This window comes from Chaetodon trifascialis, chromosome 21 (assembly GCF_039877785.1).
Source record: "Chaetodon trifascialis isolate fChaTrf1 chromosome 21, fChaTrf1.hap1, whole genome shotgun sequence".
NCBI lineage: Eukaryota > Metazoa > Chordata > Actinopteri > Chaetodontiformes > Chaetodontidae > Chaetodon > Chaetodon trifascialis.
In genome coordinates, this window is record NC_092076.1 from 11,780,940 (window position 1) to 11,805,384 (window position 24,445).

Consider the following 24,445-nt stretch of genomic DNA (forward strand, 5'->3'; position numbering starts at 1 on the left):
TTAATTGTCAGGCTTGAGCTCCTCTAAGTCTTCTTGAGGCAGCAGTCCGTGGAAACAGACATAGTGAGAGTTGCAGTAGACCGGGGTTTTGTTGGGGCAGGACTGGACCTGCTCTGGTTTCTGTGAGGTAAATGGATTTGGCCCGCTGTCCTTGATGTACATCTCCAACTCCAACAGGATCTGGAGTGAGCATTTGAGCTCCATTTCGCTGCGTCGACAGACAGCAGAGGAATCAATTAATCAAGCAACTTTTATCATCCTCAGGAGAGACAGTGGAGAGATTAAACACCTCAAAGACTTATTTTAACATCCACCCACAAGAAAACAGTTTGGGCGAAATTATAGAGGAACAGCATCAACAGAAGAGAAAGAGAACAACATCAATAACTTTGCTATATCATCAAGTTAGAGTCTACAGGGGGAGTTTGCTGAGAGCGCCTGCAGCAGAAGAAATAAATCTTTTCTTCAGCTTGGCCTGTGTACAAACAAGAAACTGGTATTTGCCACCAGAGGGAAGGAGTGTGGAAGGAGTGGTGTGGTCTGGTTTGTGGGCAAAGATAACTGTGTTCAGACTGAGGACTGTGGTGATGAGGTCAGGTGAGGAGCAGCCATAGAGGAGGAAAGGGTGTAATATTCAACAATACAGGAGGGGGAGGAGGAGGTTGGACAGATTCCTATTCATTGGGAATAACATCTTTATTTCAGAGTTTTGGCTAGCAGATTTGTGAGTTAATGAGTCCCTGTGGTGCAAAGAACTTAAAATATTTACTTTTGCTGAGAGGGCAAGAAATGTTGTTATCCCAGCTCTGAAATGTGAAACAGGTGTATGATTCAGGCTGTGACTTACCTGTACATGGAGAAGAGAGTAGGGATCTTATAATCTCTGAGCAGCAGGAGGGTGGGCAGCCAACCTTCAACCAGACCCTGGTTAGCGTGAAACCCTGTGTTAAAAACATAAAAACACCCATGTATGAGATATATTGTTAATATCCGCTCAAGGTTGTACAAAGTGTGTTAATCCATCCATCCATTTTCTATACCGCGTATCCCTTTCGGGGGTTGCGGGGGGTGCTGGAGCCTATCCCAGCCGTCAATGGGCGAGAGGTGGGGTACACCCTGGACTGGTCGCCAGTCGATCGCAGGGCACAAACACACAACCATTCACACTCACACTCACACACACTCAAAACAGTCACCAATTAACCTAATGAGTATGTTTTTGGTCTGTGGGAGGAAGTCGGAGTGCCCGGAGAGAACCCACGCATGCACGGGAAGAACATGCAAACTTCACACAGAAAGGCCCAACCCGGGATTCGAACCGGCGACCTTCTTGCTGTGAGGCACGCACACTACCTGCTGCGCCAGCGTGCAGCCAAAGTGTGTTAATATGATTACAAAATAACCAGAACCAGAGTCACTTTCACTGTTAAATCCCCTGAAAATGTGGCATCAAATTTTAACTATTTCTCTGTAACATTATAATATGTTTTCCCGACTAAGTAGGCAAAAATCAAAGTTTAAAAAGACCCAAACTATACTAGCAGCTCTGCAAGGCCGTACTCATGCTAATGTCAGTGTGCTAACCTGCTCATGAGATATAATGTTCACCCTTTCAGTTTAGGTTTAGCATGCTACAAAGCACAGATGATGCTGATGTGAACGTCACTAGTTTTGCAGGTATTCACCATAAACCAAAGTATTGAAACAAATTAAAATGTCTGCACCCAGCTTCATGGCAATCTATCCAGCAGCAGTTGAGACATTTCACTCAAAACCACAAATGTGAACCTGATAGTAGCACTAGAGAAAAAGTCATTGGGATCCAATGTCTGGGCAGTGGATATCTGTCCCAAATCTTGAGGCAATCCATCAAATAGTTGTTGAGTCTAGACAAAAGTGGTGGACCAACCAAACAACAGACAAACATTTCCACACTAACATGGCAAAAAAACATCTTTAGGTTTGTAAAACTAACTCAGACGTCACCTGTTTTCCATCTGAGCTCAGCCTGCTTCAATGCAATGAGCGGAAATCAGAAAACAGAATCCTTTACTGTCAAGCATCCAAAACTGTCCTCATTTTGACAGGAAAATGTGAGTTCATGCAGCATCCCACCAGGAAGAAGCTGACTCATATCATTTTTTCCCCTCCTGTAATTTGTAATATGGTATTAGGTTGTAACTATTAGTTGCTGTCCACACAGAGTAACTTGATTAGTCAGTCATTAGTCTTATTTGTAGCGTCCATGTTGTTTCCACATTGACTTAAAAGCTCATGAAAACACCAAAATCGGAAGAGCAACTACCCAGTTCAGGAAAGGGGAACATCTGAGGAGCACCTGAATGCAGCATAAATCAGCTGAATGACACTGACACTAGAAAGCCCTTATTGAGCTGTCTGTTTTTCACCATACAAATCTTTACGGAGTGACAGAGACTCCAGTGAGCAGATTAGGTTTGATTAGTCTCCAGCTGCTCGTGTCTTTCTCCTGTTAGAATATCCCTCCTCCTGAACGTGTCACTGGCATTGCTTTGCAGTCAGTCAAAATGACGACGCTAATCTTGACCCAAACAGGCTGAGCGCACTTAAAAACTTCAGCTGGACTGGAGAAAGCTTATCCTAACTTAACCTGCACCGCGGCAGCTGAAAATCCACGTCATTCCAGTGCAGAAATCCAGCTATATCTGTGCTGGGGTTGGGTTTGTAATCCTGCAGCATATTAACTGACAGATGTCGCTTTCCCCCGACTCTGGTTTATATCATTAGTATGTCTTTTTTTTTTCCTCTGAGCAGCATGGGTAGTGTGGCAAATAGCTCGACCTTCAATCAGATGAAATTGGAGCCACTGTGGCAGTAAATACTGCAAATCCATCCTGCTTAAGTGTCCTTGAGTGAGACAAAACTGGGAGAGCAGCAAACAGAGAATTTCCCTGTGCTGATGGAGAAAGTCTCACATTATTAGTTTGTCCAAGGGAAACATGTAATCACAGATTAAATTTTAATCAGCATCTCGGAAAAAGTATGCATGTGAGAAATCGGAAAGTAAGCCATGAATTTATTAAAACTTCAGCTGTTTAGCGCATACTGGTGTGTATACTGGTTGTAAGTGTGTCGGAGGGGGGGCTCAGAGCATGCAACAGAGGCAGAGCATTGTGAGGCTTGTGGTGCTGGCACACAGATGGTATCATGTTATCCACCGCCTGCCACATCTTTCCAGGAGAACTGCGGAGAGAGAGGATTTTAATCTGAATAATGCATGGCACGATACCAGCATCCCCGAGGTTACACTTCTCATCATGATAAAACATTTAACAGGGAGTAAGTGTTTAGGCGTTTGGACCCTCAGGAGATAAGGTGACACAGAGACATTATAGTCGGACTGTTAATGACTGCAATAATTGCCTGGCTCCAGGGTGAATTTGGGCCATATGGTGGATAAAGTTGCTGTTAATGGTAATAGACTTCCTTTGTGTCCTGGCCTGAAAAAAAAAAAGAAATCTGTTTCAGAATGATGAAAATCTGGTTTATTTCATCGAGGGTAACAGAAAGCTCTCTGGATGTTGTGTTTGTGTTTATGCAGCTCCTGTTTCCAGTTGTCTATCTCTGTATGGGTAACACAGCCATTTCCTGTGTGAGAACTGACAGTTGACCCTCCCTCCCTTATCCTCCAAGGCCAGTGTCTGTTTTTCACCGCTTTCCAGCAGCGCTCCCCTCTCTCATTCTTTCTCTTTGTCACTCTTGCATATATACACACCTCCCTTTTTATTCCTTTTGTCACGCTGCCTGCTCCTCTATCACTTAAACTGTGTCATAATGCAGCGCTCTGCCAGCTTTGCAGTATGAAACGCAGCCAGGCACTCCGGCAGTTTACTCGCAGGATGACTGATTCCTGTATATTTAGCTCCAGTGAAGCCTGCAGTGATGACTGAGCCAGGGTTATGGATGCGGTTGGGTTGGGGCTTTACTGCTGCTTTGCAGGTTAAAGGGTCAGTGATCTGATTCAGTGCAAGAGCTTAGAAGGTGTGGGGTTATAGTGACACTTTAATGAGGTGGTAGTCTACTTTCAGACTTTCAGTCTAACATGCTATTTGTCATGAGGTGGAGAAAAAGTTGCAGTTTTGTATTGTATTCCAAAAGTTCGATCTATAATTCCAGAAAAAAAGTTTTATTAGATGAGACCAGTGCATGTCCTCAGACTGAAAATGGGGACAGGCATGGTGAGATTGTTTTTGCACACGACTGCAGCTTGCAGTGTTCGTCAGAGTGAAACTGGGAGGAACTGAGACTCGTCTTTCAAAAGGGCAGCTTACTGACATTATGCTGAGTCCAGCAATGAGAAGCCAAACTCTTTCCCAGCTGCTCTCGTTAATCACCCAAATCCCCAATAAAAGCCTGGCGTGTTAATGAATAGGCCAGATCTAGCGAGTTACACGTCTCCTACTTGCTCTGTTCTCTGAAAGAGGTGATTGTCAAATGAGCATAAAGGGAGACGAGTTACTGGATCTCCAAGACAGCTGACCACTTAAGCTGAGCAGTTTCTATTTATAGCTGCATTATGTTCTTTACTGGTTGATTTAAAGGCATTTTAAGGTGAAAATCTCCTTCCAGCCAGACCTGTCCCGACATTTTAGAGGTTGTTTGGCAGGATGCTGTGCACATACCAGGATGAAATCCAACCACCAAATCCGGCTTGGTTGCTTCCTCCTTCTCCACCACATCTTCCCAGAACTGGTGGTAGAGGCCCTTGTAGGCGCTGATGTAGACTCTTCTCTTTGGGCCAAACGCCCTGAGAGGAGGCCTCATGATGGGGCCGTCCACCACTTCTGGTCCCACCATGACTATCTCGATACCCTGGTGTCCGGGGAACATGTTGTTCAGCTCATCATAGTCAGTCAGTCTGGCTCCCATAGTCTCATTGTGCGATGCACCTGCTAAGTGAATAGTGAGAGGCTTAGCGTACGGGTCGAGGCCAAAGTGTTGCATGGCCATCCCGACAGTGAGAACTCGAGAGAGGAACTCGCTCTGAATCCGCCATAAAGACTGTTGCAGATCAGGCTCTTCTGGCCTTGGCCTGCTGGCATTCTTCCAAAGGTTCGCCATGCTGGCACCAGACAAGATGGCATCCAGATGTGATGTGAGCTCCCCCTGCATAGGAAGCCAGTCTTCCCAGTTCTTCACATCAGCAGCGGACTTGGACCACTTCACGGTGGGGAACGGGAGGTCTCCTGCACAGGTGGTAGAACATTTATGATGGATTTATGTGACACAAAACCGAGGGCACGGATTAGTGTTGATTCTGTCTGGCAAGTTCACATGGTGTTTGAAAATCGGAGAGATTCAAAGGCTGCAGAACTTTAATCATAATTTGCATCACACTTCGACTTTCTGTCAGTTTCTGTCTCTCAGGCATTTAATTTCTGCAGCTCAGCGTTAAAATATGCCATCTCATTAATGTGATTTCTCTGTTTTGTGAACTCAAACAGCTATTTAGGCTTTTTAATTTCAGCTGCGCCGCCTTTTCATTTCTCACCAGTGAACATCAGCCACTCCACTAGTCTGTCAATGGCCACGAGACGCAGGATCTTGCAGACCTTTTTATGCTGAGGCCAGTCCTTTTTCTGACAGTCCTTAGTGCAGTAGTACACATTCAAGCACCTGTGACAGAAAGATGGCGTGAAAACAATGCAGAGATGACTTGGAAAGAAATTATGCAAGGCATGGAAGATATATCCCCAAACTTTACATTTGAATTCTTAGCAATGCTAGCAACTATTACATGCTACAGATTTTCATGATGCCGGGAGGATGAATTCTGATGACTTTGAGAGCCCCTAATCTTTCATCTAGTGCCATCATCAGGTCAAATTTTCTGTTTCATGACCAAATGACTGGAAAACTAATGCTAAATGTAAAACTAATCATAAACTAACATGTTAAGCTGCAGAAACTGAAAGATATTGAACACGGTAAACATTACACCTACTAGAAATCAGCATGCTAGCATTGCAAGTATCATACTATATATACTTTACGTGTGTATACTGTACATCATATCTCTGTTGAGCATGTTAGCATGCTACCATCAACATTAGCTCAAAGCAGTGCTATGCATAAGTCATCAGTGATGAACACTTTTCTCTTCAGGTGTTTTATGCAAACCAAAGTATCAATTACCAAATCTGCTGTGGGCTATAAGACATTCATTTATGGGTGCTTCAGGATACCTATTTATTAATAGAAAATCAGCTTGAATGTCTCCTGCCAGGACATAAATAGCATCTTACATCCCTATAGGACCCTTCTTTATATTTGACCTTCTCAATCGGTGGAAAACTCTTGACACTGAAGATGAATTCTGTCCTTTTAGACAGCAGCTGACAAAAACAGCCACGGTATGCTGAAGCTAGAATTTATTACTGACATTGCAACCTCTTTGCATGGATGTGGGCTTTTGCGTTGTCACCCTGTTAAGGTGGTGAGGTAATGTGTTGGATTAGAAGTCTGACAGCCAGTGCCAGTTGGTGCCGTGGGAGACTATATTACTTTACTTTGCAATCATTTGCAGCCTCAGAGGCACGCACATTTCCATAAAATCATTTATCAGCAAACATGTCCTGTCACACTTTGGGCGTCCTAATCTTTCAAAAGACGCATACAAGTGGACAACGTGAGACCAAGCAAGGTGAGAAAACACAGGTGCCCTTGAAAGGTAATATAGAAAACACAATTGCAGAGATGCCTCAGCCGTAAGAGTAATAAATAGATCAATGTGAATCAAAAAGAGCGAGAAAAAGGTGATGGGGAGTCACAAGCAGGTACTGTTGGACTATTTGTGGTAATTCTCAAAGTTCACTTGTCAGCAGTTCTGTTGTTTTTTCTGCCTCAATGTCTGCTGATGGTAAGTTTTCTGAGAGAGACAGTGGCAGCTGAGAATTTCAAGGGACCGCACATGCAAGACAGTGTGTGTGTGTGTGTGTGTGTGTGTGTATGTGTGTGTGTGTGTGTGTGTGTGTGTGTGTGTGTGAGAGAGAGAGAGAGAGAGAGAGAGAGAGAGATAGAGAGTGTGAATCAGAGGGAATGAGATAGAAAGGGAGCGACAGGGGAAGCAGAGAGCCAGAAGAAAAATGAGGCACAAAAACAACGAGGCACTCGTTAATATGCAGCATATCCTTATTCTCAATACACTCCTTGAAACACATTCTGTGAAGCTGGGACATTATGAACTGCATTAAGCTGCTCTTTATAAGCTGCCAAATTGCAGAGAGATGAATCACAGTCAGGGGGCTTAGCTATATTTGCCACTGGCCATTGTCCACCTCTGGAGAGCTGTCCACACCTTGGTGGCCTATCATTCTGCTGCTGATACAACTGGTAATGCTTCACACATGACAGTTATTGGACAACAGCGTCAAAACAATGTCCTGAGCGGGCGATAACAGAGCTGACCAGACAATGGTGTAGCTTTCAGTTGCCTAAAATATCTTTTTGTCAGTAACAATTAATGTTAATCGTAGTTAATACCAGAATATTGCCAAATCGCACGTCACGGACCGCACATCAACACATCTCTGCAGTCGCTGCCGAGCATGATCCTACAGCTCTGCACTCACTTCACACAGCGCTTCAGGGTCTGACCCTCGGTGAGGTGCTCTGGGAGTTTGTTGCAGCTGGTGCAGAATTTGAAGGTCTCCTCCATCTTCTGGAACAACTCTTTGTAGTTGCGGAACAAGATTCCTTTAGCGTTTCCCTCAACAGCGGCCCTTATTAGAATCAGACACATTTGGCAAAGCAGGATACATGTTCAAGAATTTGGCGCAATCAGAGACGCTGAACTAACATACAGAGGAAGCTGTGAAAGCGTTTATATGTGAAGCCATTAAGTGCAATTATACTATAATTTATAACACACATGCCATATAAACTAATCACAGTCTGGATGGAAAAGAGAAACAAGACAGTCGGGCTGATCGTATTGGTTTGAACACTGATTTTTCCATGTTAATATCTGTGGTTTGTACCTGTATTCTCCATAGTCCTTCATATTGAGCTTGTTGAGAATCACTTTAGAGAGGCCGGGAACATTGGAGTCCAGAGAGAAAAAGCCGGACTGGTCAGAAAAGACAGTGTCAGTCCCTGGAGCGTAAGACTGTGGGAGCGCTGGGATCTGGGACGCCATGACGTGGAACTTCAGAGTCCACTGGGAGAGGAATGACGCATTAAATCAACATCAACGCCATGTTTTTACAGTTTTGTCATAATGAAAGATTAAATAATTTCTGTTGTAATAACTCTTCAGAGTTGTAAAATCCTGTCACAGAGTATTATAAAATGCTACGCAGCGTTTCATTGACTGATAAGCCTTTAAACTCACGGATCTGTCAGTTAAACGGCACCTGGCTCATGTTTCATTGCCTCACCGGCACCTGAAACACTGCACCCCCGTCGACATAGCCCACATTCCTACACATCAAATCCATCAGTTTATCTGCTCAGACTGACAAATGAGAAGAAGCAGGGCTGGAAATGTGGACTCTGGTGGAAGGACATACAGCCACATGGAGGTATTTGTACTAAGCAACAAAGATTTTCACTGCGATTACAAAACTCCAGACAGGGAATGAAATGCTGCCACTGATAACGCATCGCTGCTGCCAGGACCCTCAGAAGCTATTTCTGAACCAATGATAACATTTAGGAAATATACAAAGTTATACAAAAGCTTCACGGGACTTTTTCAAGGAAGATTTTCACCAAGCGAGAGAGAAACAGGTTATACATGAGCCCAGAGAGAGCAGTCACTCTGAACTGTGTTCCATTCAAGGCAGCCACAGGTATCTCGTCTCAACACAGATACGTCAGCGTGGAGCAGACAGGACTGCCTTTGTGCTTTAAAATACACCCTCTGTCACGCACACACACATACACTCTGGCCCTGATGACAGAAACCTCTCATGACAAGGAGGATTACCCAAATCTCAGACGGGCTGATGCCTCACTGGGCACGCTCTTTGAGTCGTCATGCCCCGTCCCCACACTTGCAAGTCACATGATTTATTTAGTTGGCTTGACGGGGTGAAAATAAGAAGGGAGGGGAAATGTGATCATCTGGTGCACACCAGCAGCTCATATGCCTCCTTAAGTCTTTCTTTAGATTTTACGTCTGAAAGTATGCTAAATTTAATCTAATTTCTGTTGGGTGTGTGTAATTTAAGTGTGATTAAATATATCAACCTCTCTACAGTACAGCAGTGCTTCACCTGGCCTTCACATCTCCGTGCAGCTTGAAGCAATGAAAGTCAATTCGCAACCTGAGCGCACAATCAATGCTTTCCTTTATCACACTCAGACACTGTTTTGTACTCGCAACGCAGTGAGTTCCAGTCTGACATGAAAACAACTTTTCCTCTACTTTGAGGAACTCTGTATCTTTTCAATTTAATACAAAGTGTTGCTGGGGAGTGATTTAGCCTTATCACGTCTTCAGACAAAATTGAAAGGCCTATATCTAATTAGTTCCTGGTATCTACAGAGCACCAGGGAGGCGAGGGGTTGGGAATGAACAGATTTCCCAGGAGAGGGCAGGTCTTCTCCTTGTCTCTCCTCACACATCTGACCGGGACACTGTTAAGTTTTTTAGCATGCAAAATTGTCCCACTACTATCTGACTAAGCATTATCACAGTTTAACCTCGCCCTGTCGTGCACTCTGGAACTAAGAAGAAGATGGTATTTCACTACACCGATACACAGCAGATAATTCAGCAGTCATACCTTTGGTTCCAGACAAGCAGAGTGGCTTTTTTTTGAGTTCTCAGCAGAGGAAAGAAGACAGTGATTGACAGCTCCTTATGCTGTCAGCACGTTGTGGAGGCTCCACGGCGTCTCTCCTAGGGTCAGTAAAATTTACCACCACGGAGCCACAGAGGTTAGATGGGAGTGGGAGAGGGAGTTGGATGGGTTGGGGAGGAGGTTCGCCTCAGAGGAAGATGGGGGCCAAAGAAGGAAGGACAGAAGTACATTTTTAGAAAAAGAAGGGTGGAGTGAAGGGAGAAGGTAGGGGGGAGAAGAGGTGGAGACTCAAACAGGGAGTGGACACATGCACACAAACACAGGATAACCGAGAGATATATTCTGCAAAAAACACGCCGCGTCTGCTGGGGAGAGGGCGCTCGGAGGTGAGGAGAGGCACTTCAAGACCCGGATATGAAGAGGAAAGAGGAATCAGTGATAACACGGCAGAAAGAGGATTTCTAGAATCAATCATAGAGCAGTAAACAAGAGCCTGCGTAAGTGGAAAAACATTTTTGACATGTAAATACATTATCCATTCATCACTCTATTATGTAATATATGCAGCTTGAAAGGTTTGACTCTCTCGTTATTTATAAAGTACAACAGGCTGAACAGAATAAATAAATAAATAAATAAATAAATAAATAAATAAACTGATTTCTGCTCTGACACTGTTGAACTATGTGTGCATGTCAGGCTGCACAGTAACAAAGCCTGTTTGCATGTGGAAAACATGATGCTCATAATGACGACAGATGATGCTTTTAATTTAAAAAAATTTATTTGGTCCATCGGAACCTGAGATTGAAAATTAAACATACATATGTTTGTACACATATACTCATATTCCCCCCAGAAAAGATCAATAAAATATATATCACATTCAGAGTTTCATTTTTTTCAGCATTAAGTTTCATTTTTTTGTTTCTACTATCATACTTTAATTTTTTTTTTTTTTACAAGTTTAAAAGGGTCAGTTCATTTTTTTTTTTTTTTTTATCTTTTGTGTGGTTTAAGATTGCAGTCTGTACAATTTACAAGGAGGAAACCAGACAAAGGAGAGAAAAGGCGTTGAGTTGGCTGGTTTGTGAACGACCAGCTGTTCTCTGGCTGCAGCCTCTTCAACAGCAGGGGGCGCTCATGCCACACAGAGGAGTCACCACCAGGACTTCACAGAAGAGGAGTAGGTTCATAGGACACCAGCACGAGCCAAAATGACAATTATGACACAAAAATGAACAAAAATCAAAGTGTATATATATAAAAAAAATCAATCTCATGTAAATGTAAAGTGATCCAGAGACAACATTGAATTTTGAGGTGCCTTGTCATTGCAGGTGTTTCAGTGCAGGTTCATTTCTGGTCAAGCTAATCCCTCTGGGCTCAAACTAAAGCCATAAATTATCACATTCCTTTATCTGTCATTCATCAGTCCAGTATTCAACAATATTCATCAGACAACAGGCCTGCAAATCACGTATACAAATAAATTAGACACTAAGTTCACAGCTAGCTGTGAGCACGCACACAGTCACGCAGGGCAGACAGACTTCTCAAAGTGGTCATTATGTTTCTTTGGAAAACATATGTACAGTTACCTCAGCTCCGCGTTTCGTCAAAGAAACGTGACACCGCTGTAGTGGCTTTCTTACAAGCTGTCCTGAAGGTGTCGTGAAGTGCAGTCTCACCGGCGCCGGTGGACGTGGTTTGTGCAGAGTAAGACTGCAAAGCATCGACACACGGTGCAACGCTGACACTGCCAACAAACAGGACAACGCTCATGAGATGATGCATGTCTCCGGACTTGTTTACCTCAAGGCTGAGCTCAGGTCCTGAACTGAATCGTCTCATGCGGGAACATTAATGTTTAGACTCTGATTTTGATGTGAAAAAAATAGCTTTTTTTTTCAGGATTTTGCTCATCAGCTTTCAAGTTTTTCCCCATTTCACCACATAAGAGTAAGACATCAACTTTACTTGACAAGAAAGTCTCCCACTCTATTCTGTTACTATAGTACCGCATTCGTCTCTCCCCTGTCTCTCATGAAACATCTACGTTGCCATGGTGAGGACTGAAAGATCCTCGGGGAAGCAGGAGCAATGGCTTTGACACTGGTGAGATTGGAAGCGGGTGACGCCCTGAAAGAGCACCTACGTGAAAAAACAGCTGTAGGCAAGTCAGCCTTTGAAACAACGGGAACTTAACTATTTTCTGTGTCACGAAGTGTCTCAGGGGTCCCCTTCTCTCTTGTTATGTGTGCACGCAGTCTGACAAAATGCTAATTTGTTATTACACGAGGACACAGTGCTGTCGCTAATGTGCTGTCAGTGTATTCTTGCGGGAGAATGGCCCAGATGCTTGCACTGCACCCAAGCAAACAAAAATGGTCCCTGACCTCCCAAAGTAAACTCGGCAGCTCCTCTTAAGAGCTCCCCTATGGCAAACCCGCTGTTCAAACAGCCACTAGCTCCTCGAGCACTCCCTAAGCACACCAAAGTGTAAATCAAAACACTGGCAATCTGTTGATGTGTGAAAAATAGACAAACACCTGCTGACCTTCAGTACCAAAAATAAACCAGATCAGACACAAATTTTGGGGTGTCACTATCCAAAAGTGCAAGATGCAGCATTAATTCACTCTATATAAACGTCTAGAGAGCAGAGTTGCTCCCCAAGTGTGAATTTATGTGCAAAGATGTAAACTGACTGCCGCACTGGATGACAAAAGCCAGCATGCCTGAGGGGAAAACTACAAAGCCGGTCATGTAATGACTCGCCTCCAGCGTTTAGACCCCAAACTGAGGCAGAGTGAAAATGAATTAAAGTAAATAAAAGAACGGAGGAAAAAAAGGAGGTACAGTGTTTGTTTCTCTGTAGGGAAAAAGCAAAAATTGTACGTTAGTCTACTGAAGCACGAGCGTGGGAATTCTATTATGTGTCAGTATTTCACAAGGTAAAACTCCCCGATTACTCTCCGCAGCGCAGCCTGGCTGGTTAAGCGCGTTGAGGGACGAACAACAGAGATACAGAACGAGGCTGTTCCAGCTGCGCCGTACACCTGCCACACACGTCCGCTTGAGGTTTCGCTTGACTCCAGCTCCCTGTACAAATCATGGGTTTGGTCCTGAGCTAGAGAGAGCGCTAGACAGCACTGTGGTGACGATGGAGAGCGGGGACAAACAGTACTGTGTGAATGATGGCTTTTCCTACAACCTCAGAAACACAAATACGGACAAGACGGCGACAAGGGTCATGTATAAAACGAGCAACACCGATGAGTATATTCTCAAATAAAAATAAACATGACTATGAGTAGAACTAGAAGTTGGGTTTGGCTCATTAAGTACCGTACTGAGGGCTGAGTGAGATCAACTCCACCCTGAAGTGTCCTGCTTTGTTAGCTGTCCTCGTGGACGACATAGGGTAAACTGTCCGATCGCTGCGGGTGATTGGCTCATAGGTTGTGGGCCAGAAAATGGCTCAGTAGTTACGGCACTCCACCCTGACTCCCGCGAAGCTCTCTGAAAGCAGGGCTGTCTCCACGAATACTCATGGGTGACATCTGTTCCACATACAGCGCTTGTACAAAAAAAAAAAACAGTCTGAGCTGGATCCTGTCAGGTGTCTGGGTAAAAAAAAAAAGTTTTGTGAGTAAGTCCCGGTCACTCCATGTGACCCACTTCCCTCATTTCATCCTGACATGGCACATCCACTTGGCAAGGGGAAGAGCGCGAGCCAGATGGAGACTTTTATGGAGCGTTAAGAGGGCAGTGCGTAAACGCTGCCCATTTCTGCTTTACATTCAGGTGTGTGTTCATCCAACAAAAGACGCATGGATGTGCATCTCTGTGTTTCAGGGCTGCACACACCACTCGCCCTCCCTCGCCCGGTTTTCCAGTGGTATGACAGTTTGTTGGACTACAGTCTGTGTGAGTGTGAGATCGTGGGCGGTGGTCATAGCGGCCTGGGCCGGTGCAGGCCGTCAATGTCCGGAGTGAGCTGGGGGCTGTGTGTGGCCTTGGTGGGGGTCCAGTCTCCAAGGGATGCCTGGGCCGCCTTGCGGTGAGCCAGGCGGTGGGTGATGGAGAAGCCAGCGTTTCCTTCCAGCTGTGAAAGCACCACCAGCACCTGCCTGCAGGGGGAGACAAAGCACATTGAAAAAAATAAATAAAAAATGGAGACGCTGAGAGACGACTCCAGTTTTCGGCCTCTCCAGCTTCAGTTCCGGCAGATCAAACACACGCTGAACGTTCTGAATACAAATATGGTATTTTTCTTTTGTGCTCTGTGTATAGTGCCGTGAAGGAACGGACTGTATGATAATTACTGGAGTGAGGAGGAGGGATGAACCTTATAGTTCTTTGTATAAAAAACATTGTCCTTCCCAGTGTAATTAATATTTGGACACTCCTCTTACCTTCAATCCTCCTCTTACCCAATTCTACCATCCAATGAATTAAAATAAATGTGAAGAAGTATTTTTTTAATCTTTTTGACGTAACTGTTTTATTTCTTTGTTTTTACAATAAATAATTTTTTTTTCAGACAGTCCCCAAGTGTGCCACTCATCTTGGAAGCGTTTATTAGCTGGTCAGCAAAGTTAGGATTGGAGGAATACAAGCTGATTAATCAGCACTCTGGAGCAACTTGTTTTTCAGATTCGGTCTATTCTGAGGACAAGATGAGGAAATGTGACAGGAAATTAGAAAAAAAATAAAACTTGATGACTTTGGCTTCCATCATCTTGAGGATATTTCAGTACACAACAGTGAGAATTATATCTTGTTCTGAATATGATTACCTATCTGATAAATGCTTTGACCGCAGAACAGCAAGTGAGGGAGAACATCAGAAAATAAGAGTGTGATCCTGAGTGAACCGACATAATGTTCTTGTTAGATGAGAGAAAATGACGTGGCCCTCATGCGTGGTCACATTTTACAGCTTACCATTATGTGGGAGATGAAGAGGATAAGGCTGTAATTTTACATTAATGTGTGCTGTAAAGTGTCTGTATGACTTAAACATTCACACAGTAGATGTCCTAAGAACCTAAATTCAGAGAAACACAATGGTGTGTAAACAGCTCCACTGCGCTGGATTTCACAGCTGTGTCTGGACCTATAATATCTTTAGTATTATCTTTAAAGCTTTAATGTGAAGAGAAAAAATGGGGACCTACACAAAATAAAGGCAGCTACAATTGTGCTGAGGCCAGCCTAATGTAGATTATTAAGGAATATAGAATGCTAGAATCCGAACCCTCTGGGATCACTGCATTTATATCAGTAGGTACAGATGTAATCCTAGAAATGTTTGCTGAGCCTGTACCAAATGTTCCCAGAGCATTTAGTCTCTTCACTTGTTATCTATTCGGGTTATTTCATCCACGGTAAAATACAGCTTCACAGAAAAAAAAAAAAAACTTAGAAAAAAAATGTTCAGAGTTGTGAGGATGTGAGGAAGAGAGAGGGAGTGAGGTACGTGTGCGTACCTGTGCAAAGGCGGTACGCTGTCGATGGTCTTGAGGCTGCCGCGCGTGGACACCACATTGAAGCTGTCAGTGCAGTCACATGAGACGTGGAGGTAGTATTTGGGGTGGCGGTTCTCCACCACCACGATGAGCCCCGCCCAGCCGTGGGTCAGGTAGTAGCATGTCATGCCCTCGCGGCCCTGAGAGCACACACGAACAAAGCAGAAAAGACACCTTTGAACACTTGTTTGAACACTGTTGTTGCAACAAAAATATGCATTTTTGTTTGGTCTTGTGACTGCTCGTGTGACACTCCAGAACAAAATCGGACCAAGTTTGACACACATTTTCCCTGAGCTCACAGACCCCCACAGCAGAGCTGCAGAAACCGGTGCAGGCTGAAGAATGGGGAAGGAGTTGCTGAGAACAGGCTGTGGTGTGGGAGCAGGGATGCAGTCCTCAGTGACTGCAGGTGGAATCACTGCTAATCTGTGTATGGATCACCTATTGTTAGAGATAAGACGGTGTATGGTTTTGCTGCTCTCCCTCCAATTTCTGTTCTTAACCAAACCTCATATATGCACTTAAACGCCCGAAGCTGATCCAGGTGTAGAGAGTGTTACTTCTTCTGGTAGAGTGACAAAGGCTAAGAAGTTTTTCCCCTAATGTAAGACCACATTCTGGTCTACTGAGGACACTCTCTGCAGACAGGCAGGTCATTTTCTGCTAGTATGAGTAGTCAGTGCCAGTGCACAGTCTTGGTCTATTGATGGACTGACACCAAAAGTGGACACTGGCATTTCATATGGCTGAAAGACACTCTCCTCTCTGATTCCGAATCACAGGAACACAGGTTGTTTGCAAATGATTGCATTTTATTCTCATTTATGTTTTTCAGAGCATGCCAAATTTTTTGGAATTGGGGTTGGACACATCAGCACCGACAATATTTCTCAATATTTTTTACATTTATATTTTTCAACGCAGCGTTAAAATGCTTTTGAAACTGTTATTCTTTATTCGCAGTAACAGCTCTGTCTGGAGGTGAGATGACAGATACAAGAGTTGCTTAACTGCTTTAGCTGCCGTCATTTCATGGCCAGTGGCCCAGTAACAGCATCCACTGAAGCCACTGTACCTAAAAAATATCTGTCAGCAACACATATATGTGTTCATAGTACAAAACTCTGGACTGCTCAAATTATTTATTACCAGCCCACTCAAAAAAAAGTTTTTTTAGCCATATTGTTAAGACACTAACGCTTGTGTAGCGGCTGCCATGCACTCCGCAGTGCTCGGCCCATCCACTTTGAGCGGTGAATTCCTGGGGAGCTGAATGACTTAAGATGATCTCGAGTGTTTAAAAAGCTCTGTCATCCTCTCAAATACGAGCCGATGTGACAGCACTTTCAGGAAAGTGCAGTCCAGGAACGCCAGAATAATTTGTTTCCACGAGTGTGAGTGCCTGTGTGTGTGTGTGTGTGTGTGTGTGTGTGTGTGTGTGTGTGCAGGAGAGATAATGTGCGCGTACTTGCATGTGTTAAGGCAGAATGGGATTCAGGACTGTGCAGAGGAAATCTAAAGTGTTATCTCAAAGTGGCTTACAGAGGTGCAAGCGTTTTCCGGCTTCACAAGCAAATATATTATACTCAAAGATGAACAAAGTGTGTGTGCGTGGACATGTATTACTCAGGTTGTGGGGACATAAATCTTTTTACACAGTCATATTGTGTGGACTCACCCTCCTTATGGGGAGAAAACTCAAGTCCCTATACCTTAAGTCGTTTTTGACTTGGCTTAATGTTAGGATAATGGTTAGGCAGGTAGTGGTTATGGTTTGGTCCTTCAGGTGCTTTGCTGAATTTCTTGTGTTAGCACCTTTCATTAGCACTGCTCGGTAGCATTTCCTGCATATTGTCTTGCTCAAATGTGAAGTTTTCTTTGTCAAACATGTGGCGAGCTGCGGTGAATAATAACAGATATGCATGTTCTCTCGTGTGTGTCCCTCACCTCGTGCCTTTCGCCTTTGTTTTCCGTGAGGAGGATGATGGCGTCGGCCAGCGTGGTGGCGGTTGCCTCCACCTGCTCCACCATCACCTGTCTGGAGCTGTAGATAGCAAGGATGTAGCCAGGGAAGTCCTGGCTGGGCCGTCGTGCCGCTCCGCTGGTGGGGCTCGAGACTGGGAGGGGGCACAGTGATGCATTTCAGAATAAGTTACGGTAGGTTTAAAGCCAACTGACTGGTTGTGTTGATGTTGAGTAAATATGCATGAGCAGAGAGCCTAAAGTGCTGTCATGCGCATTATGTCTGTACACCTACTGGGCGTGGGTGGACCTCCCGTCCCGCTGACATTCATCTGCCAGTGGTTGAAGGCGCAGCAGACGACAGCGTACTCCCCTGGCTCCAGCATCACGTCGCAGCCAACAAACTTCTTCACCGCCCGCTTGCTGTGGGCCAGCAAGCGGCCCAGAATCAGCTTGTTGCCGCTGCCGAAGGAGGCACGAAACACCATGATGCACAGGTCCAGCAGGTGGCTGTCGGCTGTGTCTGAACGCCTGGAGAGGCAGAGTTGATGAATGGGTCAGCTCCAAACAAAAGGTCGGGACGAAAGAAAACTAACTTAAGGAGAGGAGAGGAGGGGCTGAAGACTGTTTACCTGCTTCCCTCTTGGAAGAGAGCAAACTCCAGCGCTGTCCTCTCCAGCACGGTGAGGGCTGTGACAGTGACCGGCCCGCTCGCCTTGCTGGGGAAGCAACCTTGTAGTCTCACCTCCTGCCAGTCGGAGTGGATCTTGCAGATGTCCACTGAGTCAAAGTACCTGTTGGAGGAGATGGATGAGAGGACAGAGCCTTCGTTAGTATACATCTGACATCAGGCCTGTATGTTTCCAGATGTGCAGAAGGACCTGTTCTTCTGATGCACCAACAATTTGACCGGCTGCTCTCCCTCGTTGTCGTGAGCAAAGTCTATTTGTATGCATCACAAGCAGCTCTTTAACATTAGCATAGCCTCCGAGGGGTGCTGCCGTACAAACACCATTTACCTTGCTAACATATCAGACCTCCTCCTTCAAAGCAAGAGGCCCCGAGAGACATTCTCTTCCTCACTTTCAGTCTGTTTTTCATTGTTTCATCACTTCCTAACCTTGCTGTCTTAGATCTTACTTTTGTCTTCTTGACAATCACGACGAAGAGAGAGGAGGAAAAAAGTTTTTACAGTAGGTTTTGATCACTGGAGATAAATATTTCTGCACTTCAACAAAGAAGCTCTGAAATGTTATTAGTAATCAGTCCTATTTGTTCACTTGATGCATATGAGTGCATATAAGTGTCTTGATATTTGTTCATCAAGCTGACACTTTTGTCATTTTTTTCCAGGAAGACGAGTCTAAGCAGACACCGGCTGTAGCTTTGTCCTATAGCACAACGCTGAGATTATTTGTCTGTCAGAGAAAACAATGAACACTCGGAAGACAAATGGGATTCTTGTCTGGGCCGAATACATTTTTCAGGTTTGAGTCATTCAGATGATGGCCACATTGATCCTTCTGGACTTATTGCAACTCTTATTTTGTTCGACACGAGGTGCATGAATAACAGACCCACACACAAACACACACACGCGCAATTCATCTTTGGATGAACCTCCTATCCTTATGGACTTTGTGACATCGTCCATTGATCAGGAGAAAAAAAGCTTTTCGAGGCGAGCGCCTCGAAGCGTTTTGTCCGTGACCTCACTTCTCTGAGTGGAACATCAGGGTATTGGCACAAAATACAAACACTGAGACAAATATTTCTGTTGAAAGCCACGTGAATTCTCTTGAAGCTTTATTCGATTTTTCACTCGATAGATTTTAGGGCTGTAATTCAGTTCAGTTTCATTTGGCCATTTCTAACATTGCGGTTCAGTGAGTAACAGGGGCAACCGCTCCCTATTATGTTTCAGATTACTATCAGTTTTGTTTTCAATGAAACTGTTACAGGCAGTTGGTACAGGACTTGATGCTGTGTGTGATTGAATGACAGGATTAATGTAATATGACAAAACACACTAAGAGCCATGAAAAGTCTAAGCCTCTGCCTGCAGAATGCATGCCAACCAAAGCAAACACAATAAAAATGCAATTCCATAATAACACTGTGGTTCGGGAACCGGCGTATGATGCATTTGTCAACAAACACAAAGCACTAAAAATAGCAAAAACACACACGCACACGCACACACATAAATGTTTATCATTGCCTGGCAGCAATGTCGTAAATCTAAGTGTTAAAAAAAAAGTGTGTGAGTGTAGAGTCAGCAGCCACAGCTAGGCTCACATTAATTAGCAGACAAAAATCTGTGCATTCAACATATGGGCACAGTGACTGACTGTGAAGTCAACACTGAAAACTGATGGCAATGACTTCTCACCAAAGATGATTAAATATTACGGTGCAGCGTCGACTGTAGATGTTCAAGGCCACCAGGGGGAAGAAAGTAGGGCTGCTCGATTATGGCAAAAATCCTAATCATGATTATTTTGTTCAATATTGAGATGCTGAGGAAGATGTTACAGATGGAAACATTGACCCGTCTCTAAAAAAGAATTGTTGCCAAACTGAATGCAGCACGAGAATTGATTTATCTCAATTGTCTTTCATTGTATTATCTACCTATCTATTATCTTTCATAATTGTTGGAAGCCATTATCGTAATTGAAAGTAAAATTTGATTGATCACCCAGCCGTAGAAGAAAGGGCAACTGGGAACAGACAGTCTCAAAGAGTGAGTTACTTTATGACACGACATCTGCACAAGAGGAAGCTGTGGGATACCGCTTACAGATTTTGTGATGACATTGTGGTTAAATCTGTCTTTGTGAAAAGAAGTTGAACAAACCAAACAGTAGTTTCGGGTAGATTAGATACGCATAGGTGCCGCTGAAAAAAGGAAGTATGATTTCGCTGTAAATGTGGCTCTTACTTTATAAAGTCGGTGTACTCCATCCAGAAGACGCCCTCACTGCTGCCATGAGCCATGAGCTCGTGGCGCAGGTGCTGCGGCCAGTCCGTCCACTCGTCCGACCAGCTGCCGTTCCAGGAGAAGCGACCCCACGGGTTACGCAGCCGCAACAGCCTGAAGCATGGGCAAAGAGCGACAGGCGGGGAGGAAGATGAAAAAGAAGAAGTGAGAGCCAAAAACAGGATCCAGTTAAAGTGTCAATGCAGCATCCCCATCTCTGCACACTCATATTGCTCCTCTTATGGATGATTGCCTACTTTTTAACAACCCATTTCATTTTACTGCGGCCTCCCTACAGTGAAAAACTGAGGGGTATGATGGAAAACCAAATTGGAGCGTCCCCCTCCCTCCAGGAAAAGGGCAGGTGAATCACTGTTTCCAAGCCGCTTTTCATCTCCTCCAGCTCCTCGCAGGAAGACTTCAACCCATTTTAGATGAAGCGCCGTGGCCCAATCTTCCACTCCGATTGCTTTATGGCAGTAAATTAAAGTGGCTGTGTGAGGCTCTTGAACAAATTACATCTGGGATTTACGGCTACTCTCAGCTTCCTCTCACAGGTAGGAAGGAAGAAGCCTCCATTGTGTTGACTCACAATGCAATCATGATCAAAGTGATCAAACTGAACTGACGTGCAGGGCATCAAGGCTCTACCCCATTTGCCTATAAATCATGCAAGAAATACCTCAACACGGGATGCATTTCATTAATATCAATGGTGTGTAAAACCTAGCTTTGAATCTGAGGAAAGAGTTGCTTTTACAAAGATGCTTTTTGATGAGTAAACAAAAGTTTCCAAGCCTGTGCCAGTGAGACATGTTGGATGAGTCACTGGTTTCTACTATGACATCTACAACAGTCTTTTAATGGTATCCTCAATGTTACTTAAGAAAAAAACACAGGATTCATATGTGTATGTTAGGGCTGCCAGTTTTAATAATTGAAACTTCTCTACAAAATCACGTTTTCCCCATTCTTTTGGCATGGCGAGCCTCTAAATATTACAATACCCATTAGGCTTGGCCACTGCTGCTTTAGAGAAGCAGCCTGTCAGAGGCACGAATCATAGCTTGGAGTGAATTCTACATCCTTCATCGATGCAGCTGCAAATACAATATGATGCCATAGTTATTGAATCCATGCAACTGCTCCAGCACTAAAAAGTGAATTGATCTAAGCTGCATTGTTAGTTTTCACAACATTACGTTTCTGTTAGCAGTAAGCGGCGCACATAACAGAATTTTAAGCTATGTCACTTGATGTTTCTTGTCCGAATGCACCGTGGGAGTCCTAGTTAACTTCTCCCCTCATGGTGTTATGTACAGTCTGTTACTGCTACAAAAATAAAATAGATGTAAGGAAAGCTTTAAAGCAAATAGATGGATGTACAGTGAGAAACATTAAGTGATCAGGATGGGAAGAAACACAGAGTAAAGACGGGCAGGTAATGACTGTGGTTCATACCTGTAACCCTGGACATCGCGTACATCCAGGACAGAGTAGGCATGTCGAGGCCGCAGACCCAGAGATTCATATACGACGTCGTCCACCTTCATGTTGCCTCCTCCACAAGATGCACCCATCAGAAACCTAACAGGCAGAGACAGCACACCGTATTAAACATCATCAGGAAACATAAAGTCCTTCAATTTTTCTGGAAGAAAAACAACTAAAGGTCAGTACAAGTAAGTAAAGCTAATGTTTCTTTGCTGATTTAATCCTTATTTAACCAGAAATACCTCAAAATTAAAAGATCCTTTTTCTCTAAGTTTTGGCAGAAAACGCCAAAAAGCCAATATCAGTATTTTAAACGTCTCACATGTCCTAATATGACTGCTGCTCCTTTGCTGATGCAGCTTGTCTCTGTGAGCAGAGCCTTGTTATGATGGTCCAGGCCGTTCTCCTTTGATATATTGAATAATACTACAGGTTTAATGACAGATGGACCTGCAGTTTGGCCACAGATGATTTGGCCCCTTTGGAGTTCGGCTAGCTGTCTCGTTGCTTTGAGAGCTCACATATCAAAGTGCTGATTACCAGTCCTCTTTTAGCACTGTCATACAGCATGCTGCAAACTGGCATCCAGCACTGTGGCAGATTTGTAACACCTTAATGTTTGTACATTTGATTACAGAATGTTGATTCAGATGTATATCCAGATATTTACTGTTAATTATTATGTGTGCTCCCTGTACTGTACAAGTATCTATTCTATGTAAAGACAGTTTCTTATAGTTCCCCTGCACTCGCCCTCTTACCCAGCCTCCTTGGAGCTGAGCATCTTGGCCCAGATGAGGTCTGTATCGATGGGTTCCTCCCGAGGATTGGTGGAGCTGACCTGCAGCATCAGGGAGTCACAGGGAGCCCCCGTCAGCGTGGCCAGGCCCTCAATGGCGCGCCCTGCCTGCAGGGCGAAGTAGGAGCCATGGAGTTTGGCCAGGGCCTTCTCAATCAACGCCACCCATAGCTGCTTCCTTTGGGCCTGGAATGATGGGAAACAGAAGGGGGAAATATTTAGTCATGTCGTGAGCACAGCTCACTGACGAAGGTACATTTGTAACAGGATGTTGGTTTTTATGGCGTTGGCATTGAACCTGTTGGCTGTGACTCAACTGTTTGAAGGTTTCTGAACATGATAACCTGATAAAAAGATGAAGTGTTCTATTTATTCTGTCTTATCGTCACTGTGCACATTATTGTTCGTTCACAGTTTTGTAAAGGCATTTGTGAAGGAATCTACTTTGACCTGTTTCTTCTTCCGCTTCTTTAAGAATCTAAGGTTGACGGTGCCAAGTAGACTCAACAAGATTGTGCAGATAAGGTGCGACAGGTTTTACAGCATGTCTCTGCAGCGTCTTGAGTGCCTGAAAATGTTCCCTGTGTTTATTTGTTGCATGATGCAATACTTGATTTGTCCTGTTGATTAATTAGACCTTGAGGTACACTCCTCCTCTGCGGGGTCCCTTTGCAGCATGCCTGTGATAAAAAGCTAGATAATGAATGAACTTGAACTCCTATTAAGAAGTTAATATCACACTGATGTAAGGCTCAAACTCCATCAACGAGGCGAATATGACTACTCTGAGCGAGCACGACGCAACCTGCTTCCTGCTAAATCACAAAGTGCACATGTCTAATATACTGGATGTCAAATGTCCTTGCTGCTGCTTTTAAAAGAGAACTCCACCAATACAGCATTGCACTTCTTTAACCCTGCCGGACTCATGATGGACAGGTTAAAAAAAAGGATCCGAACTGTTTGAGCAGACCCAGAGGTATCATCTTATTCCATGCACTCTTCGTCCTTGTCAAAATTTGACCCTGACATTATCCTCAATGCAAGTAGACCACCAGCAGAATTGATGCAGTTTTGTGTGTGTTATGCTTGTAGCAGCAAATGTAGCCTCGAGCCTCTAACCTCAAGTTGACGTGTGGGCTACAGATTTTTTACCAACAGATTTTTTTTTTCCTTTTCAAACTTCTATCCCTACCTGTGCTTCCTCAAGTGACATCAGCAATTTCAGACTTTGTGCATGTCCCTCTGCAGCCACAAAAAAACTTTATCAGCTCTAAATCCCCTTGCATGTATTAGTATGTTGCTTTGGTCCTTTGTTTGTATTCTGTATCTTCTCTAAACTCTATGAAGACAACAAACATAATATGAGCAGAATACTGTGAACGTCCATTTACATTTTTTCTGCCCATTTTGCAGTGTCCATAAAACCTTTTTGATATCAACAGTGGATCCTGTTCACTGAATATCTATGAATCCACCTCAGCTTTCCCTCCCTCCTTTCCTGACCTGGGAGAAGAGGAGGTAGCCGTAGTCATCGCAGGGAAGCATATCGTCTACCAGCACTGTCGTCCACGTCCCGTCTTTACATAGCCGAACCTGGTAGGCACCCTCCGGGCAGATGGTCCTGGTGATCATCACCCTCTCCACCAGCTCCGGACGCTCCGCCAGCACTGCCAGCGCACTCAGGAACCTGGGGATGGATAAAACTCGGTGAATCAGAAAATGATCAGAATGGACAGATGGGTGAGTGAGAGGATGTGAAGGAGACAAGGCGCAAAGACAATCTGAATTAAACAGTGAGACAAATGGAGATGCAAAGACATAAATGATCAGCTAATTGAGACGGACAGGTGGATTGCTGCTGTCATGTCAGTCAAAA

General features: G+C 44.2%; 2 protein-coding genes across 3 annotated transcripts in view; both read right to left on the bottom strand.

The window, feature by feature from the left end:
• Positions 1–8,176, bottom strand: LOC139349931 (putative protein MSS51 homolog, mitochondrial). Its single transcript, XM_070991001.1, has 6 exons — positions 8,019–8,176; positions 7,611–7,760; positions 5,531–5,655; positions 4,662–5,225; positions 848–941; positions 1–208 (listed from the first exon to the last, which is right to left on the bottom strand). The coding sequence occupies exons 1-6, from the start codon at positions 8,174–8,176 to the stop codon at positions 1–3; spliced, it is 1,299 nt and encodes a 432-aa protein (XP_070847102.1).
• Positions 8,177–10,559: 2,383 nt separating this feature from the next.
• capn15 (calpain 15) overlaps positions 10,560–24,445 on the bottom strand; it is a 40,085-nt gene continuing 26,199 nt past the window's right edge. For both annotated transcript variants that reach the window (XM_070989939.1, XM_070989938.1), the window contains exons 4-12: positions 24,073–24,256; positions 22,529–22,752; positions 21,735–21,860; positions 20,235–20,387; positions 17,923–18,084; positions 17,586–17,821; positions 17,276–17,445; positions 15,287–15,465; positions 10,560–13,924 (exon numbers count right to left, since the gene is read on the bottom strand). In XM_070989939.1, the coding sequence (XP_070846040.1) occupies positions 13,747–13,924; positions 15,287–15,465; positions 17,276–17,445; positions 17,586–17,821; positions 17,923–18,084; positions 20,235–20,387; positions 21,735–21,860; positions 22,529–22,752; positions 24,073–24,256 (1,612 nt within the window). In that variant the 3' untranslated portion in view covers positions 10,560–13,746. The remainder of the gene's footprint in view (positions 13,925–15,286; positions 15,466–17,275; positions 17,446–17,585; positions 17,822–17,922; positions 18,085–20,234; positions 20,388–21,734; positions 21,861–22,528; positions 22,753–24,072; positions 24,257–24,445) is intronic.